The sequence below is a fragment of the Rhodnius prolixus genome, unplaced genomic scaffold (assembly GCF_049639745.1).
Source record: "Rhodnius prolixus isolate KJV_2025 unplaced genomic scaffold, Rpr scaffold_7, whole genome shotgun sequence".
Classification (NCBI taxonomy): domain Eukaryota; kingdom Metazoa; phylum Arthropoda; class Insecta; order Hemiptera; family Reduviidae; genus Rhodnius; species Rhodnius prolixus.
The window spans coordinates 12,432,134-12,453,461 of record NW_027411582.1 but is presented as its reverse complement, the minus strand read 5'-3'; the positions used below and the strand labels follow the sequence as shown (position 1 = coordinate 12,453,461).

Genomic DNA, 21,328 nt, shown 5'->3' with positions numbered 1-21,328 from the left:
CTAGAAAGATGCTTGGTTGATAAAATATAGAAAAACAGTAAAGGAATGAATCGTTATGATGATAAGCGAAGGATTTTCTACTATATGCTAAATTCTACAAAAGTGTTAGCCACATCAATTACATCTTCACTCTTCTAAGTAAAGAGAGCTCTTAAATTAGGCTGGGATAGTTGGGATGCGTATGTGAAATATGATCATATTATCTTCATTGCATCCCTAGTGTATTGTCTGGTATTTAGTTCCCTTCTACGATTAGGATATTTATAAAATAAGTGTAAATAACTAGTAGTTCCAATAGAACAAAAATAAAGTAAAAAGAGAATGCAGTTTAAGTTTTGCCTTTATTGCCTTTAAACTTGGAATTATTACTAAAAAAGATAACTGACATTAAAATTATGAATGTACACTATAATAAAATGATTCTTCTCAACACCCTCACAACTAAAAAATGAACATATTCTCAGTAAAAACATGTAAGTAGTGAGGTACAAAGTTCCAATAATACTATTGGTCCCATTTTCTAAAAATGGACACACAGAGGACTTCAATATGCTTCTTTCCTCAATAAACTCATATTTGAATATTCAACACACAAAAAATAAATTGTAAGGGAGTGACAATAAATTAAATTAATTGGGGCCCTAAAATAATCAATTTTGGTTAGCTAAATGTGAAATAATTGTTTAAAAAACGTAAACAACCGTAAAACATTAAATGGGTAAGTATAATACAAGTTTATGAACTAATGTTTTCCCACATATCCCATTACCCAGTTAGTTACACACCAATTACCTCTGAGGGATTCAATTAGAATGTGTTCCATGTGTAACTAGGATGCCAATATTGGTGTTGTCAAACTGGGATACCTAGAGCTAATAGATGTAAACATTATCTCCTCTGTGATTGGCGTGTAAAGTTGTTAGAATGGGAATACTCGCAGGGACGCCAAGATTCCTGAAGAAATAGTCACTTCATTGAAAGTTAAAGGGTATTATAAAAACTTATCGCAAACATAGTTGGTAAGAAATGCAACGTTCGGCGGAGGTTTAAGAGGTAAAACATTTACTATTGATAAAATGTTTTGAAGCTATTGATGGTCCCAAAAATGTAGTTGCCGTGGAACATAACTTTTAAAATATAACACTTGTTCTCAATACTTTCTTTACGAGCAGAGAAAGTTAAATAAAAACTAGAAAACAATTTTTGGAACGTATGAAGGTCAAGAAAGAATAGAACTTCCTATTAACCTCCTCAGTTACGATAGAGTTCCGATCAAAAATTAAAAGAGATCACGTCCTCTGAAGTGTAATATAGCTTTAAATGCAATGTCAAATACCGTTATACGTATATCAAACAGAACGTGTCCCTCACATCTTTGATAATTGATATAAACTAACAACAACAAAATGACAGTTTCGGTTACTAGAAAAGAATTTAGCACTCTGTGAAAGTTGAGTGGTACATCAATGGACAAAAATTAAGTGTCTTAATGGAACTTATCCTTTCCAGCAGAACGTACAATCTGTTGATTTTCGATTTTGTGTACATTTGGCAGAAATATCCATTTTGAGGTCAACTGAGTCCGATGAAATTGTTTTTGCCAATAAAAAAAGAGGAAAATCGCGTTCAATTACATTTTGGTCAAAATTTAAGTCAAGTACCAATTTACTGAAAAGATTTTGCATTTGTTTGGTGAGCTTTTCTTGAAAACGAATCTCTTTAATCATCAAATTCTCAGTGCATAAATCTATAACTTTTTATTTGAACATTCAACCGGAAACGTTCTTCTTAAAGCAGTTGTAGGGAAGATATAAGGATTAGGTTGCATCTAAAATGCTTAAATATTTAGTCCCCATTCTCTTTGTAAAATTGACAGCAGTTCAATGGAAAGAAGATTATATTAAAAATTTAAATGACACGTCAAATCTGTAAAATTCTACATCCAGCACCAACTCCTTTACATTCTTTCTCTATCGTTGATTTCTGTCAATGTAGAGCTTTGTGCACACATCAATTTTTGTTTTTTTCACAAATCTGTTTCCGGTAACTTTAGAGGAAGAGAAGATGAAGTTGAAGAAGGCTTTTCCTCTCTGTTGAAAGTCCATTCAGTATTGTATATAGAGTACAGTTTACGGAATTTTAATGTAAATTTTTATCGTTGGGAAAAAATCACTAAATTGAAAATGAAAAATTGACTACGCCAGATGTCTTGAATCTTAGCTAATATACTTCTGGGTAAAATACCCTTAACAGTGACGTTTTACTGTGAAAATAAACTTTAAAAAGACAAGTTTCAATCTTCTCGTTGAAAAAAAGGGCTTCACCCTTATGTACATTTAGAAATTACATTTACCGCTTTATTGAAATGAAAATTAAAGTTACTGGATGATCAGAAATTCACACTTACTGTGTTTTTGCACGATTTTCGTGAAATGGCACCAGCTTATTTTTTACCTGATTTAAGAAATGACAACGGGACTAGTATTGTTTAGTAGGCATCAAGCTACCAAATGCAATTTCGATGTTGTAAAAGATCCTCTCATCTGAATAATTTAAGTCTATTCAATATTAATTATAAAACTCTAGGTAAAACATTTCTTTGTAATAAGAACAGTTAAAAAGATTTATTTTATGCAACTCACCTTGCGTAGGCCTGACTTAAAGTTTATTTTTAAACGTAGTTAATTGTTGCTTACATCACAGTTTTTAAAACCGTACATCTTTTTAAATGCTACCTTACGGGAAAACTAAAATTTGACACATACCAGTATGTTGGCAGGTAGCTTTTTTCTAAATCGTCGTTTGAATGTAAAATTTATAGTCTAAAGAAAATTCCTCAGTTGTATCACTAAACTCAACGGATCTTTTTTATTTTTTTTAAAATGTATTTACATAAACAGTACGTACAATTTTCGTAATCGCAAATCTATAAATTTTATTAGAATAATTGTTTTCAAGACAATTTGTTTCAGGGCAGTTTTTTTTTTTTGGCATGGATAGCAGAGTATCTTCACGACTAAAGAATCATTTCAGTATATTGTGCAGGTTTGGTGCATGATATTAGTAAAAAAAAGTGTCCCAAATTTACGAATCTGAACATAGAAAAGTGATAAGGGAAACTCGTGTGATTTTTCACAATTTTTTTCTCTTCAAGGCCTTGGATTCATCAGTTCAAATAACATTTATTATATTTAAACAAATATAATAATCAAACATTAAGCAAAAATTATTTCACATAAGAAAAAATGCAGTTTAACTGACGGCTCACCTACATTTGAAGAGAAATTGGCCCTGTATTTCATACAGGTCTTAATGTTAAGATACTATTGTTAATCTCGACTGAATTTCAGCTCATTACCAATTCATTTTCATAACTTACCTCATATCTATTTTAGTCAAGTTTTGAGGTACTTTGAAAGGTAGGAAAACTTCTACGTAAAATCGAAGGACGATTTCAAAACATGCCTTATGATTCAAGTTCAAAACTTATTTTGATTGAGTCCCCCTCATTAACATAATGATTTGATATACTTATGTTTACTATAAATCAGAGACTAATTTGTAAAAACCTTTTTTTTTCTGATTCAAAGGAAATTGAAACTAGTATTTCTATTGTTAATTCTAAACCGAAAATCTCCACGAAAGTCATAAATTCTTTAAGAAAACCTAAAAATCCTTTTTTTAAAACTGAAATACCACAACTTGTTTTTTCTAAAAAAATATTGTAATATTCTACTTTTAAGCTAAAAGAATTAGAATAAATAAGTTAAAATGGTATGAAAAAAAGAAACCTTTATTATTACTTGGCTAGAACAATTTCAAATATTTAAAAATCAGTGTATTTAAAAAATTCAATTTTTTTTTTAAAATGAACTTAATTTTAAAGTAATAGTGATAGTGCAATAACAATAAAATGACAAAAAAATATAAGTTTATATTACCCAGGCATTAAGGAGTCATTGGTTTCACTCAAGAAATGATCCCTTTCTGGTTTTGTAATGCTGATATACATCGTCTCATTTATAGTTTTTTTTAATACAAACAAAAAATATCACTTTTAATTTTATGATTTTAAGTAACACACATTAGTATACTAAGAAATCTTAATAATATAAATTTTCTTTAAGACAGTTACGACGCACGGTTGGCCAGTTGAAAGTTAACTGAAGTTAGTCAGACTAACAACAAACAGGGCTCTAAAACAACACGCCCCCACCACTATTTTATCTAACGCTCCCTCCTTCAAATACCCTTGTTACTTAACTACAATAACTTTTTTCCACAATATTTTTCTTCAAATCTCTGTGAAACAGCTAACACACACAAATTTTTATATTATTTTATTTTTTTAAAAATATATTAACTATTATACATTGTTCTAAATTACGTGTAGATCACAAAAATAATATTTTAAAAGAAAAAAACACCTTATTTTCAGAAATCAACAAAAAGACAGCACCAGATATACACATATATAATTTACATATATTGTTATATTTTAAGTAGTAAGCTCTAAAAGCTTCGTCTTATTTTCTCATTGCATCCAAGATTCGTAAAATATATAAGAATAGATTTATTATGTCCAGATATAGTTCGATGGTTGCTAATATATATTCTTCTGGTGATACTCTCTGCAAAATATTCTACCAAACAATAAAAACAGATTATTATATTTTATAAAAATATCTAAAATTGATGTTATTTTTTTAAAAATAAATTTTGATTAAATTAGAGTTTCATAATTACGATATTTCCAAAATAAGATCGTTACGAATCGATACGATACGAATCAACGATAATCGATAGATAAGAGTACATAATCGGTATGTAACGTACTACTGAAAAGACCATTACAAGAAACCCTACTCATCTCCTTTGCTAGAAGCAATGAGTATATCAATTTTTGAAAACAAAAGGATTAAAATGGCATTGGTTGAGACATTTTTATCAATAAGATACCATAAATAATACGAGAATATTTAAATGAAATACAAAGTTAGGTCTTCCAGCGATTAATTTTTCCCGTGCTAGAGTGATTTCCTCCCATACAACAGTTTTGTAAAAAAAACTTTATAAGAATCAGGGGATTTCAAAACATGCTTTCCCAGCGAAATATCAGCATAGAAAATTTGACATGAGAGCACTGCTCTTCATACATTACTGATGCAAATTCAAGTTACTGATCTCGCTATAAGGATATTCTATCGTAGTTATTAACTGCGCCTGGACTACACTCGAAGCTACTTTAAGGAAGTTCACCAATTGTATGATTTATCAGAAGATTTATCTTCGGACATTTTTGAGATACAAAATTATCCAAATTTATCTCATCAAGGAACTTACTCACACAATCTATGAAGACTGGAGACTACTTTTGTAAGTCAAGAAGAAATTGGCAATCAATTAATTGAAGAAAATCACATCTGTTTCTTAGAAGCACTTGGAACAACAACAACATTTTCAAAAATACTGGCCACAAACTAAAAAGGTAAAGCGGCAAAGAAACAAGTTGAATAGATGCAACTTCAAACAGAACAAAACCTCTAAGTCAACAATAATTGTTCTGAAGGGAGCTGCACAATGTAACCAAAACTACTTTTGGAATCTTGTTTCTCTTTCGAGTATGCTGAACAGTTAGCAAAATTCGTAGACGTTTATGCTTTTTATGGAAGTATCCATAAAACTCTTAGAAAAGATTACATTTATTTTTCTGTATTACGTTTTCCCTGCAATTACAACTTGTGTAAATCTATGAAAAGATCATCATCCCTTTACTTTGTAAAGTTGTCCTTATTGAAAATTATGGTTCAAGAAGACCTAATCTTCTATACATGAATTTATCTTTCCGAATTCGCAAATTGGTCGAAACTTTTGACTTTATTAAAAAATAAAAGTCATGTTTCGTTCTCCAGATTTTTTTGGGGGGGTAGTACGTTTATTATATACAATAATTGAGCTTTTTTAGGTGAAGAGAGAATGATGCAAATATTTGTAAATAATATTAAGATATTTTGAGATGTATTTAAAAAAAACAAAACGTACGTTTGTGAAATTAAAACTTCTTAAGCAAAAAGTTAGTAAGTATTCGTTCCATGTCTTGGGTCATAATTCAGGTTACGCTACTTACTTCTTTTGTAAAAATAAATCTTCAAATCGTATAATTCTGATAATAATTCTACGCAAGAATGCAATATTTTTCCTTTCTAAGCGTTGCAGAAAGGAAAAATAAGTAACAAATAAAAAATGTGCTTACCTGGGTATCATAAATTATAAACAAAGAAAATATAAGAGCACCACCAAGTGATAGAAACATCTCGAATGCAGTATTCTGAATAAATATTTGCAACAATCCACCAAGGATTAGTATACAAAGACCCGTGAATAATCTAGAGAAATAAAAATGTTTATTACACTAAAAATTAAACTCTAATTTGAAACATTGTAATCATTTCTGAATTTTCCCTAAAACTTAAAAGATTTTATTAAATATTCGGTTAACCTAAAAATTGCAAGGGAGGAGAAACCTAAACTTACAATATACACCCTTATTTTTAAAACCGAGTTATGAACTATGTTTTTGGGGTCAGAGTTTGTTGTTCATTACTATACTTAGACTGATTTTATGAACTAGATCTTAAGGATGTTTTTAGAAAAAAGGCAGGTTATATAATGGAAATAATATCAAATGAGCTTAGGATGTAAATTCAATCGCTTAAAGAAACGCCAGGAGTAAATTATGGAAATAAAGAGTTTTTGTCATTCTTGTAGATAAGGCACTGGACAGAAAAGAATGGACAAAAATTGAACAGGAGGTCCAAGTCACTAATTCTTGGGCCGCACTGCTAAAAGAAAAAGAAAACGACCAACACAAGCCAATTATAACTACCTATTTGATTCTATTTATTTTACATTTTTATTTAAAATATGATTAAATTCATTTTGTTCTCAAATATGTTTAAATTAATTAACAAAAATATAAAAAATGCTACTCACACTGCTCCCATAGATGAAAAATCCCTGTTTGTCTGGAAAGTAAAAGCAGTTAATCCGCCAACAATTACAACTGTTATTATAAGAGCTTGCAATACGATCATCTTATCGAAGAATGTAACAGTTACTCCAACAGCATACGCTTGGACGACAGTCTAAAAATTAAAATATTAATTTAATTTAAAAACTATCAAATATGTGCCAGGAACGGATGTTTGGTCGACATAGACTCAATCAAATTGTAATTTTAGTTTTATAATTCATAAGCCGTATTCTGTTTTCAATTATAGATTTAGTTCTACACGGAAATCAAGAAAAATAATTCAAAAGTCATATATAAATATATAATACGAGAATCATTGCATAATTGCATCTCTGGCCAAAGACCACTAGCAATTAGTTTGAAAAAAAAAAGTAGAAATATTCAAATAACTATGAAACATGTCTTTGTTTAGTAACTGGTGGTTCATTATACAAGGAACAGAACTAATCCATTTTTGAGTTTCTTAATACCATCAAAATTAAAAATATTAAACTAGAATTATTCAGAAAAAATAAAATGAGATAGAAATTTTCATTGCAACACAATTTTTGTCCGATGATTTATCTATTTTGTGTATACTTCCCCTTTAACTCTGCTGGTTTCATTAGATGGTTCGATCTTTAGTGCTGGTAAATAGCAATCATCTTTTGCATCATAACATAATTTTCTTTCCACCTACTTTCAGATCTCTTATACAAGAAGAGTGTTCAGGCTCGGCCACAGTATACTCTGCATACGCTGAGTCTGAATACGCTTATAAAATAAAGATACCCTGAAAATAGAACTCCCAAATCGATGGAAAACATAACAAAGAAGATTCCCATGTATCATAACATATCATAACAGCAAGCTTTTACTAATAGTGCTACGTCAATTAAAATGGTCGATAACCTTACTTCACGAATGTAAGAATGTATTAAATTTAGAGTTTGTTTGAACTAACATAAATTCACATCGCTGTAAGCAAATGCGACTTCAGCAAAAAAAAACATATATTATTAATTTTAATTATTATTTTTTTTAAAAAAAAGAAGAAAATACATACAAATATCGCTAATAGAATAAAATTTGTTGGAGATTCTTTCCTTTTTACGTGAAGAGCCACTAGAGTTACAAGACTTAGTATAAAGGCTACCAAGACCAACCAGTCACTAGAAGAAATAAAATTCAATAAAACATCTATATAGGTTGTGAAATATATTTATATATTGCAGTAAAAATAAATAAATATGGAGTGTGTTAAGATATATGTGTACAGACATTTTTCGGAAACTAAGGCACTTAGCTAAAAAAAAAAGTTACATTTCTGTTAGTTTTTCGTTCAAAATTCATATTACACAAGAAAAATTTGTGCTACCACATGCGAGATAAAGAAATAACATTATTTTATAGAGAGTTACACTTAAAAAGTCGGTAACAGATTCATTTTTTAATTTAATAATTTTGATAAGTTTTTTGTAGGCAATTATTTATTCACCAAAATTCTTCCTTTACTTTTAGAGGATGTACCCCTTGAGCAAAGATACCAGCATGTTAGCTGTCCCGCACCATAAAAAAAAACAACAAAATTTAAAGGCCGTGTTTCAGCGAATTATCGATTCCCGAATTTGACACCTCCAAATTCTATAAGAAAGTAAAATGACGGTTATTTCTAACTTTCTTTTTCTTTCATTTCCCCTCAAACTTCTAATATATCCTACACACTAGCTGGACAAAGACAGCAATAATAAGAGCAAGCAACTCGGTTGAAACAGAATCTGTTTGTTTTTAAGGAATACTTCGTAAAAAAAATAAGGTTGATGCGTTTCTAATAGTGAACGCCAGACTATAATTTAAAGAAGAGTAAGTTTGTTTAAAGTTTTTTTTTTTTTAATTAAAGACAAAAAAATTGTAATGCTATTTATTACAGCTTCCAGGTACGACAGATTAATAATATTTACGTTGCATTAAATAAATGTACATTCAATCATAACTCGTGAATGATCAAAGAAAAAAATTAATCAAGTTTTACATTAACAAGAAATTGGTATTTGTAACTCGCTTCTGGTAGTACAAACAAAATCTTGGTTGGATTTATGAAAAAAACTATGAGGGCACTTATTTACTTTTTAGTTCTGTTTCATACTATCTTACTTTTCGAAATAGATCAATACCACACTTCTTGGGACACTACTTATATTTAGGAAAAAATTAATAATTTTGGTAATTTTACTCACTTATTATGTACAAAAAGTTTGCACTGTTGAAACGACATCATAATAAAACCAATGATTGTAGTAAGCAAAAGCTGTGTGAACAAAAGGCTGTAAACTTTCCTCAAAAATCCTTTAAAATAAATAATAAAAATTAAGATTAAGCTCTCGTAAAACAATTTTAAAAGATATATTTGGCAGAATTCTACCGAAACAAAAAAGTAAAAAGCTTACCTAATCTAATTCTAGTACTTGCTTGTTGTACATTGTTTCTATATGCAAAATCTCCTTCAATTCCCGTTGTTTTATCTTCACCCATTTCGATATCTTCCATAAGAGGTACTGAAGCCATGGTAAATGAATTCTTTTTTCTTGACGGCACAGTGAACTATTCTCAAAAATCTTCAATGCTTTGACGTTAATCTTTAATTCTGAAAACTAAAAACTATCTTTTTGCTACAGTCAAAAATAGCTCAACTGCATTAAATTTTTGAAATTCCCAATCAAATTCACTCCTATCTTACATAAACCTCCAACCTGATAATGTAGTTCAGTGAGCACTAATACCCAAAACATTAACCTAAACTTCAAGAAACAGATGTTCTGTCAAAGTTATATTGATAAATTGTATTTAATCTAGATTACAAAAATTAATAACATTAAAATTGTTCACAATTAATCAATTCCGATACTTACGTTTACAACTAATTAATTTATGAGGTGATATAAGCAATCCCAGTTAATACATGTAAAGTATGCCACTCAATTTAAATTTGAGGTTCTAAGGAATAGAGCGTTTGTTACGAAATTAGATTTCAAGCTAAGGTTTTTTATTTATTTTTTCCCGAATTTGTAAATATGTTCTCCTTTAATCTTATTAAATAGTAGTTGAGTGTACTTAGGCACCAAGCTAGAAACGATTTTACTTTTTCATTTTTGTGTACATATGTATATAAACAAACTATTGTAAATAAATTTATTATAGAAAATTCCAGAAGAATATTAAGTTAACCGCCTATGGTGTTAAATTGAATTAAAATTCTAAAATATTATTTGCTTCTTGAACAAAATTTAGATTCAAGTTAAAGTTATTGGAAATTCCGTTCAATATTCTTGTGTTCTCAAAATACCCAACTTGTTAAGGAATGTGCGCCATGAATATCTTGCTAACGTTTACTTCCGAAATCCGAAAAACAAGTTTCGTGGACATGTATAAGTGAGTATAGTCAAATCAATAAGGAAAAACCGGAGGATGTTGCAGTATTTGTCCTGTGGGGATTGTTATAGTATCTGATTCAAGTTTTTTCCTTGTAATCTTCGATTAGATAGGATTGCAAAAGCCTATTAAAAATTACCCTCGCAAAGAAAACAACGAGGGATTCCTCGCAAAAAAATAATAAAGCATCACATCCAAGTACTGCACCACTATAATTGTAAGCTACCATCCTACCTAACCATTGAGTTCTGATAAGGCAAGTGAGTTTTCTATCTTGAAACTGACCTAGTAACTAGCAGGAAACCACTCTTTTCACCAAATGTAAAACTACTTAACAAAAAATCCTGACTTTAAAATGGCTAATCACAAGTTTCGAAACGGCATTGAATTTTTAGTCCACATATTATTAGCTAAAATTATTGAATATTATAGCCTATTTTGAGATTTAAGCTTAATAGGAGAGGAATACACTATTTGGAATAGTAAAGGTGAAAAACGCACGACTTTTATTGCACTATTAGTATTTGTATACAGCATTAAGAATACAGAATAAAGAAATAAAGATGATTATAAACATAATAAAAATAAAAAGAAGAAACAAATTTCAGACCATAAATACTTCATTAAAAACAATTACTAGTACAAAGAAAGAATAATTTTTTTCGAATGCAATTGTTTATCAAAACCTAAACATTAAATGCACTGTAATATTAGTATTTCAAGTGTAATCAAAATAATATGAAATGTATTTCTCAAAAATATACGAATACATTTATTGTAATCAGAATCATGAATGTAAATTTGAGAAATGTTTGAATTAAAGATACTAAAACGGATAAATGATTGTTGTATTTAGCAACATTGCTTTTCCTCCAAAAATTATTGCATAAAAAAAGATATTCTAGGACCTGAACAACTTTTTTTACAGTTGCAGAATAAAGAAAATAATTTTTGAACATATACATCTCTAATCTTCTATTGCTTTCCTTCTTCTTAAAATTTGCTTTAAGAGATCCTGGCCATTCTCAGGCAAACAAATTATATGGTAACAGATACTTGCCACAGCACTAGCAAATAGTGGAGCGACCCAGTAGATCTACACAAAAATAAAAATACTTTTTTTAAAAAGCAGTATTTTACTGTTTTATGAAATCAGTATAAGATCAATAAAAAATTTGTTCATTTGCTAATCATTAATAGCAATCAAGGTGGACGTGCACCACATATGATCATATATTCGAAATAAATATTTTTCATGGACGAAATCAGGTGTAAATTAATTTATAGTACTTCTGTTGAAGTAATATGGGTGCCTCAATAGAGACATTAATAGCGAGGTTCGTAAGGTTTATATGTAATATGGTTCTAGGGTTAGATTCCCAGTCTATCCCTCGAATATGCATGAAAGAGAGCAACGATGTTTCGATTCAGCGGTGGTCTGCAGCGTTTATAAAAACGAAAACTATTCAAACTAACGCACTCCTACAAATTGCTCTTGAACAGACAAGATGCAATCTATCCCTAATTAAATTAGTAGGAGCTAAAAATTCTTTTTGGCTGCAGTGGATTTGGTTTTATCTCATCTTACCTCATGATCAAGTATAATTTAAAAAAAACCCTAAAAGTAAATGACAATGGAATTTTATTTACATGTCACTCTGCTTGCATAATGTGCTCTGCTATATAATTACTTCTATAAACCTAATTGCTCCCGCATGTATTTGATGCAATTTTATAGCAGTCTTTTCAACGATCTGTTGCCTATTTGTCACTTTCTATGATACGATTTTATTCATTTTTTTCATTGCGACCAGTGAAAAAAAAAATCAGTCATTACCTACCAATCCTTTACCTAACAAACATTTCAACATTTATTATTTTCATGTACAATATTTTATACAATCAAACAGAATGTTCCTCAGCTTCATTAAGAGAATTAAAATTATAATTAGTAGATTAAATTAGAACTAATGGATTAACAAGTTTCTTACCCAATGATTTTCCCACTCTTGATTAGAAACAGCGGGGCCGAAAGAACGCATAGGATTTATTCCTGTCGAAGTGAAACTAGTCTGTGAATTAAAATTTTAGAATATTCCATTAACATTTCGCATTAAAAGTTATATTACAATTTTAATGCGATTTCTTATTATGTAAACTTAACTATGTTAAAGAATTATATGTTAAGGAGCATATTCAAAGTCATTTAAGACATTAAATACTTCTGGAGAACAAATTCCTGTAAAATAATTTAGTAATCTAGGATTCCTAGGATACTGCTCCTACCAGTTTAATCTAGAAACTTTTTCAAATTTATAGAATTTTTATAATATTTTGGAGTAAATAAAAAACGTCATTTTTTTAAGAAGTTCAGGGATCTAAAACCCATTCACAACTGACAGGCGGAAGTGTACCAACTGGGTATTATATTAATTTTCAGTCCCCCTCCTTTGAACGTCCAAGGATTTTCTCTTCAATATGGGTTATCCTGTGAAGTTGTGTTTGATTTTTCGTACCAACTAAAAATGCATATGGCTTGATTAGGTCAGCCTAGTAGGCAGTTACCTGCGGTACCGATTTGAGGTTTAGTTGCCTTACTAGTAGGAAGGAAGTCACATGCTAACCTCTTCACCTCTTCAAAAGCACTTTGAGCCTTGGAGTGCAGGGCCACCTCCCAGAACAGTTGTCGAGTCTGAGCCCCTGGCTCAGACTCGCTATGGTTCGTTCATTTACCCCTTCATTTGGTCATCAGATTTAATTTAGGCAACAGACAATCTAGACTTGAAATGAAACTCAAAAAACAAGTTCCTGCTTCTTCTCTGATCGGAAATAAAAGACAATAGTGTACAGCATAGGAGGTACTTCTGCTACTCATTGCTTATGTGAAATCGAAGGAAAGACCAGCTCACTGCCGGCATTGATTTCATAGCTTTTGTAGGTGTGATAAAAAAAAAGATAGACTCTGGAAGGCCATCTCAAGTGACTTTGGTGAGCTTTAATTCATTATTGTCGCTTTAAATTCAACCACAAGTCCTTAAACTCTTATTGTGGAACTGGAATCCAATCAAAAAATCTTGTGTGCTTATAAAACTGACAGCACGTACAGGAAAATATCAACAACGGACAATCATTTCTTTTTTTAATGTTTTATTATTGGGCTGTCATTTTTTTTTTTCATTTTATTTAGGTAAATTTTACATAAACCGGTGCAGTTATTATTTTTATAACTCCAATCAATAATTAGTGCAAAAAAAGCATTGCTTCAGTACCAAAAAAATAAATTAAAACATTGGTGCTTAGCAACTTCATTCCAGAAATACACATAAAATTTCATAATATTTGACTTGTTATTGATTTTTAACTTATGGAAATGTTAGAGACAACAAAAAATCTTTTCTCTTTTTCTCACCACTATAAAGTATATTTTCAATTTTAATCTAAACTAAAAAAATTTTACAAATTCTACTTACTCCAGAATATAATAGGGCAAAAATTAGTATTCCCATTTTCACAGGATAGCTTTCCAATCTTGCAAGATTTTTAGGATGAATAATTGAGCACACTCCTAATATTAAAAAGCATGTTTGACCAAATTCCCAAGCAAATGCTCTACCAATCGAAACTCCTTCTCCAACAAATGTGCAGCAGTTTCCTTCAGTTCCTCTTTTTGTTATTATACTTGATGGATTATAAACAGACAAATCCTGTAAAAACAAAAAATTACCAAACATGTAATATGCCAATACATTAGGTGGAAGTCACTTGGACATATTTTACTCAACATATTAACTCAAAAAGTTAATACAAATCGCGAATTCAGAAATACTATTCACTTAATATAAAGAGGAGTAATAAATACAATAAATTAAATATTTAATTCATAATAATTATGATTCGTGTAATAAATCCTTTTTGTAAAGTCATTTTTTTTAATCCTTTTTTATTTAAGCTAAGAATGTTTAAAATTTCTCTAATTTCTATTAATTTTATTATTTCTTTCATTTATTATTTTGTAAAACAAACGTAATTTCTCATACGAAGATAAAAGGAATTCTGGAAAATGATATACCGTTTGAAAGCCCATTAAACAAGGAAACTTTTATAAAAAGTGCCAGCACCTAGGTCTGAAAATGATCACATAAGAGCCTAATGAGTTTTCTTAAAAATTTCGATTAATTTTATTTTCCTAGGTTCCGGTGGAAGATTAAGGCAGTTTGGAGAATAATTTATGCTTCAAAATGGTGTCAATTTTTAGGAAATTTATCTGTCTTTCTAATCGTGTCATCAGAATCGAATTCGGACTAAAACTTTCTGAGTAATAACATTTTTATTGGAAAAAAGTAATGATTTTAGAAAAAGACTTAAAAGTGACGTCACTCAAGAACAGAGGAAAATATGAAGTTGGCCAATACGTCATTGAACTCCACTTTAGATGTACTACACGCAGTAGGCCTATTGACAATACTTACTGGTTCACCCTGTATATATATATACTGCTTGAATAAATGCGTATAATACTTGTAAAGTGATTTTACCTTTATTGTAAATGCACCTGCAATCCCTCCAAGACATTGAGCAATCAAATAAACTAACGAGGATGGTAGAGATATGATTCCAAAAATATAGAAACATAAAGTGATTGCTGGATTTAGATGAGCTAAAGATATTGCAGCAAAAACCTAGATTTAAAACACACAAAAAAAAAATTAGTTGAACAATTAGATCACTGCAACAACTGCTATACTTTTTAATTTATTATATATATTCGGTGTTGTCGATTTTTCTGTTTTTTGAAGCGATAATATCTTTGCGCCAATCAATGCATTGTATAATATACTATATTCGTTTTATGCTGATGAACAGGGCCGAACGAAAGTGGGAGCTTAGAACGGCCGCCCAGTATGCCAAATTTGAGAGATGGCTAAAATCAGCTCAATGTCACATGATTTTTAAAAAGATTATTCAGGTTAAAGATATTTAATTCGGCAAAAATTTTTAGATTGTAAAGCCTCAGGTTTAAGAAGTAATACCTAAAACCTCTTAAAATCATTAATTAAAAAAAAAAAAATGTTTTAAGTGTAATCCTAACTTGAGTCGTAGAAAAAGTTCAGTAAGGTTGGTTTATAAGAAAATTTCAAACAAATAAAAAAAAGTTCTAGTTTCGTAGTAAAAGGAGATACAGGGGTCGAATACAGCTGTTAGTCTTATTATTTTCTGTTATAGGAGCTTCTTGTCCGATAATGGACAGTGCTCTCTGTAACAAGAGAATACTATCCAGAGACCTGCAGTGCATTGACTGGCTAATTCTAATGACCCTTAAATGTTAGACTGACAAATAAATAAATATTAGCTTGATTACTAATTAATATTTTTAAAAAAAATGAAGCACCTGAATTGAAGCACCGACTACCAATGCATAGCAAATTGAAACGCCAAAAAATGAACTCAAATTATTTATACAAGCACACCCGAAAAACACATACAAAAATGAACCTATAAATTCTGCTACAAATATTCTCAAATAAGAAAGACAGATTTCTTTAAAAGATTGCTCTTTCTCGTCATCAACAAGTTGACCTGTACAAAATAAATAATTAAATAAATAAAAACTCTACACTTACTATTAGAACTTATCTCTAAATAGATTAAAAAAACCAACAAACAAAACTATGGAAGGAGCGTAAATCTGTTTTTGCATTTGAGGGCTGTTTAGACGAAAATGGCCTCCTTGACGAATCAATCACTGCAAAGAAAGCATGCTTCCGACGAAATTTACGGGCAACATGCACACATCTCGTCATCGAGTATCAGCTTTCGGATAATCACCAATCGCACTAAAAGATGCAGTATCATGGATTATCCGTGCTCCATTAGATACAGGTTGTGTTAAATTGTCTTTAACCCTTCCCTCCCATAGACCCTTCCTGCTCACTCAGTGGGGCTTTCCATAAACACAGTCACCTTCTTCGGCTTTCCCCACCATGCTTTCGATCTGCCCAGGGTAGCGTAGCCTTAGTGTACTCTCTTCAGCTCATACACTATCTACGATTCTCAAGCCATCACAATTTAGTACGTATCTATCACCTGACTACAACCTGTAGTTCGGAGGTGCCCCAGTATCCATAAACAATTCCAGACACCGGTAAAATTTCCAATTAGAGCATTCTTAATTAATTCTGAAATTAGGAAACGATTAAGATTTAATAAGGTCAATTATTAACTATTACAAACTAGAATTAATCAAATTAATCACCACAAAAGTGGCGTCGTTAATGTAAAATTTAACCCTTTCTTTCTCGTACGGTTTACATTTTTATTTGTTCTCAAGTTAGTCACTAGAGGTAATATACATTTCATCCATATTTACATTGTATCGTAACTGGGGGATAAAACCGTCAATATAACTAAACCCTTAATAAATTAAAAAATCATAAAGATATTTCAATAATATATACATATACTTATTTATATATAATAATAAAAATAACATACATTTAAACTTTAAATTCATTTCAAGTTTTCAAATCAAGGTTCAAAATCAAATCGCTATTTTCTCTGAAGCGTAAACAAAATATTGTAAATTAACGTACGACTTTTGTTTTGTTTTTTACTTTCTCTCTCTTTTATTAATTTAAATCAACAACAAATATTTAATAAAACAAAACATATGATTAAGAAAGTATATTCAAACAAAAAACGTGTACTTTCTACTTTTAAAGGCAAGCATAAGTATTTAGTATCTCTTAGATCAGTTTTAATCACTTTTAATCTATTAAAGTCATTTTTTAAATACTTTTTATTTTATTCTGCATCAACTTCTCCGCGTAAATCTTCTTAGCTTTTTGTTTTCATAACTTCTGGCAAAATATCTCGTCCATCTTTTGGTAAAAAAAGTAAATGGTATCCAATTGACGTTACAATGCTTGCTACTAACGGCGCAGTCAAAAAGATCTGTTTAAAGAATAATAAAATGTGCATCTGACCCAAGGCCATTTATTTGTAATTATCTCGTACATATGCATTATTAAAAATAAAATCCATTCGAGTGAACAAAATAGAAAAACCAATAGTCACAACTAGATACCAAAGTAATAATTAATAAACCCAATCAGAGATATTATTAATTAACTAAAAACAAGAAAGCTCATCACAGGAAAGCACGGCGTGTTTTCTGTCCACAATATTTCCCACAGAGATTCCGAGGAAAATGAAGGGACGGAAACAGGATTCATAACCCGGAGAATCCTGTACGAAAATCACTAAGCTTAAAGACGGAAATCATGCCTTTATCACATTACCTATTCTAAAATTACCACTTTTTCCTTGACCATACCCATATTGGTTTGGTTTTGGGACTTTAGAGACAGAAATAACAACTTTACAGCCCTATCTGCGCAAAGATTTCCACTTTTCACTAGTTTATTTTCACTTCTACCAACAAATAAGAGTGACTGTAAGTGTAAATTGTTCCACAGTTCAGGGATTGGGACTTTAGACACTGAAGTTACGTTTCACACATACTTACAAGGTTTGAATTTCCACTTTTCCCATTGTATTTGCCCTTCTACATTCAAAAAAGAAGAGCCTTGTTTATACATTCTAATACTGGTCTGGATTTAGAATTTGGAGACGGAAGTTACTTTTTAATCAAACCAACTAGCCTTGATTTCTCACTTTTTCCCTGTGCACGCGCAGTTCTACCATCAAACAAGAGTAAATATAAGGGTAAATTCTAACTCAGATCGGGTTTTGGGAATTTAGAGACAGATGTTACCTCTTAATTACACTAACTAGTCTTTAATTTCCACTTTTTCCTCGTGTATTAGTACTTCTACTTTCAAATAAGGGCGACCCTGTTTGTACATTCTAACACTGACCTAACTTCAGAGACGGAAGTTACCTTTTAATCACACTAACTAGGCTTCAATTTCCAGTTTTTCCTCGTGTATTAGCACTTCTACTTTCAAATAAGACCGTCCTTGTTTGTACATTCTAATACTGGCCTGGTTTTGAAACGTTAGAGGCAGAAGTTGCCCTTTAATCACACTAACTAGGCTTCAATTTCCACTTTTTCCCATTGTATTTGCACTTCTACTTTCAAATAAGATCGACTCTGTTAGTACATTCTAATATTGGCCTGGTTTTGGGACTTCAGAGACGGAAGTTACCTTTTAATCACACTAACTAGGCTTCAATTTCCACTTTTTCCCATTGTATTTGCACTTCTACTTTCAAATAAGATCGACTCTGTTGGTACATTCTAATATTGGCCTGGTTTTGGGACTTCAGAGACGGAAGTTACCTTTTAAACACACTAACTAGGCTTCAATTTCCACTTTTACCTCGTGTATTAGTACTTCTACTTTCAAATAAGAGCGACCCTGTCTGTACATTCTAACACTGACCTAATTTTGGGACTTCAGAGACGGAAGTTACTTTCTAAACACTAACTAGGCATGAATTTCCACTTTTTCCTAGTGTATTACCACTTCTACTTTCAAATAAGAGCGACCCTGTTTGTACCTTGTAACACTGGTCTGGTTTTAGGTCTTTAGAGACGGAATTTACCTTTCTATCGTACTAACTAAGCTTCGATTTCCAAATTCTTATGGTTTTTGCACTTCTACCTTCGATTAAGAGCGATCCTGTTTCTAAATTCTAATACTGGACTGCTTTTGGAATTTTAGAGACGGAAGTTCCTTTAATTTCACTAACTAGGCTTCAATTTCCATTTTTTCCCATTGTAATAAAACTTCCACCATAGAAAAAGTTCGACCCTCTTTGTACATTCTAACACTAGCCTGGTTATAGGACATTAAAGACTTTAATCACACTAACTTCCAATTTTTGACATTGTTTTTGCACTTCTACGCACGAATAGGAGCAACTCTGTTTCTAAATTCTAATACTGGACTGGTTTTGGGAATTTAGAGACGGAATTTACCTTTTTATAACTAGGTTTGGAAATCCACTTTTTCTTATTATATTTGCACTTCTCCTTAGAAAAAGTTCTACCCCGTTTGTACATTCCTGGCCTGGTACATACATTAATACTGGCCTGGTTACAGGACATTAGAGAGGGAAGTTACTTTTTAATCACACTAACTAGGCTTCATTTTCCACTTTTTTCCACTGTAATTGCACTTTTACCTTGAACAAGATCGACCCTGTTCGTGCATTCTATTCGTGGCCTGGTTATAGGACGTTAGAGACTTTAATCACACTAACTAGGCTTCATGTTCCAATTTTTCTCATAGATATTGTATTGCACTTCTACCTTCGAATAAGAGCGACCCAGTTATTAGCCTTCTGGCCCCTAAGGCAGTTCAGAACAAAAAACTATTCTTCCTCTCTGTGACGCCACTGCAGTGATTTAAATAAAAGGTATAGCATACAGAGAGGTAGTTACTGCCGCAATTCATAGCTAACATAAATCCCAAGGAAAGACCAACATTGTTTTTTTAAAATAATGTACGAGGTGTTAAAGGACCAAAAGAAGAATCAGGAATTGGACGGCCATCTTACGTGAGTTTGGTAAGCTTTTAATTACTGTTACATTGAATTCCACTACGAATACTGAAACTGTTATATGAAACTTTGAAACTTTATTTTATTTGTTTTGTAGATACAAAACCTGTAACAATAGGAGTTGGTGAGGGAAGGGATTAGCTATGAGGTTAGCATACTGGACTCCCACGCGGAGGTCCCGGGTTCGAATCCAGCAGCTGACCCTTAGATTTTCTCTTCCTAGGAGCTTCTTACAGCTCACTGTCCGGTGATGGACAGTGTTGTCTGTAACGAGAGAACACTGTCCGGAGGCCGGCAGTGCACTGGAAAAAGCTCCGGGCGCTAATGACCTCAGCTGTTGATGCGCAAAAAAAAAAAAAAAAAAAAAAAAAAAAAATAGGAGTTGGTTTTATAATTTTCATAATCTATCATATTTACACAATAACAATACATTCGAGGGAAGGGATTAGCTAAGCGTTTAGCGTACTGGACTCCCACGCGGAGGTCCCGGGTTCGAATCTAGCTGCTTGCTGACCCTTAGATTTTCTCTTCCTATGAGCTCCTTACAACTCACTGTCCGGCGATGGACAGTGTTGTCTGTAACGAGAGAACACTGTCCGGAGGCCGGCAGCGTACTGAAAAAAGCTCCGGGTGCCAATAACCTTAGATGTTCACGCGCCTTAAATCATAAAAAAAACAAAAAAAAAACACAACTTGGTACAATGAATGAAAGTAAAAAAGAGTAAAGAAAATACAAACAAAATAACAACTAAATACAAACCATAATACCATACCATACTTAATACCATACAATTAAATACAAATAAACATTACACATTTAACAGAAAGGACTAGAGTATAAATATATTTTTATACTCTAAAATATTTCTATGGGAGAAATCCTTAGCTAATCTTTCCATTTTTTGGCTTGTTGAATTGTTGTCAATTCAAACTTTGCTTAATATGCAGGACATTCTAAAAACAAATGAACGATATTTTCACGCTGACCTCTACTACAAACCGTACAAAATTTATTTGAATCTATTTTAAACAGTAAACTTCAGTACATAAATTCTGAATTGAAAGAATAATCTAATTATATGAAATGAAAATTTGTCATTAAGATATGGTTGTATTATTTGTTTCTTAAGATAAGAGATCATGGTAAAGGTGAGAAAACTAGAATTTATCATTTTTTTATAACCATGGAAATTTAACTTTCTTTACACTTTCCTAACAGCTTGCAAACACACTTAGTTTTTTATTAAGGATACCAGATCGTTTACATTTTCTAAATTTACAATTACTAAATAAATTTGACATTTGCGAGTACCAAATGATTAAAAGTTTACTGAGTCATCTGCGTATTCTAAAAATATT

General features: G+C 31.1%; 3 protein-coding genes across 5 annotated transcripts in view; all 3 read right to left on the bottom strand.

The window, feature by feature from the left end:
* The window catches only part of LOC141447002 (ciliary microtubule inner protein 2B-like), a 43,568-nt gene extending 39,486 nt beyond the window's left edge, over window positions 1-4,082 (bottom strand). Inside the window, exon 1 of the mRNA XM_074114127.1 lies at window positions 3,942-4,082. Coding sequence (XP_073970228.1) covers window positions 3,942-4,012 — 71 coding nt within the window. The 5' untranslated portion in view covers window positions 4,013-4,082. The remainder of the gene's footprint in view (window positions 1-3,941) is intronic.
* On the bottom strand, window positions 3,773-9,594 carry LOC141447004 (protein lifeguard 4-like). Its single transcript, XM_074114135.1, has 6 exons — window positions 9,460-9,594; window positions 9,250-9,358; window positions 8,079-8,184; window positions 6,994-7,145; window positions 6,254-6,386; window positions 3,773-4,643 (listed from the first exon to the last, which is right to left on the bottom strand). The coding sequence occupies exons 1-6, from the start codon at window positions 9,575-9,577 to the stop codon at window positions 4,527-4,529; spliced, it is 735 nt and encodes a 244-aa protein (XP_073970236.1). The 5' UTR covers window positions 9,578-9,594; the 3' UTR covers window positions 3,773-4,526.
* LOC141446999 (uncharacterized) lies at window positions 9,510-20,070 on the bottom strand. Of its 3 annotated transcripts, XM_074114118.1 has the most exons (7): window positions 16,934-17,149; window positions 16,101-16,617; window positions 15,831-16,018; window positions 14,977-15,120; window positions 13,912-14,145; window positions 12,433-12,513; window positions 9,510-11,537 (listed from the first exon to the last, which is right to left on the bottom strand). In XM_074114118.1, the coding sequence occupies exons 2-7, from the start codon at window positions 16,240-16,242 to the stop codon at window positions 11,409-11,411; spliced, it is 918 nt and encodes a 305-aa protein (XP_073970219.1). In that variant the 5' UTR covers window positions 16,243-16,617; window positions 16,934-17,149; the 3' UTR covers window positions 9,510-11,408. The 3 variants fall into 3 exon arrangements, with proteins under 3 accessions (XP_073970219.1, XP_073970222.1, XP_073970220.1); XM_074114121.1 differs by lacking the exons at window positions 16,101-16,617; window positions 16,934-17,149 and adding an exon at window positions 17,235-20,070; XM_074114119.1 differs by lacking the exon at window positions 16,101-16,617 and having other exon boundaries at window positions 16,934-17,126.
* Window positions 20,071-21,328: the final 1,258 nt, after the last annotated feature.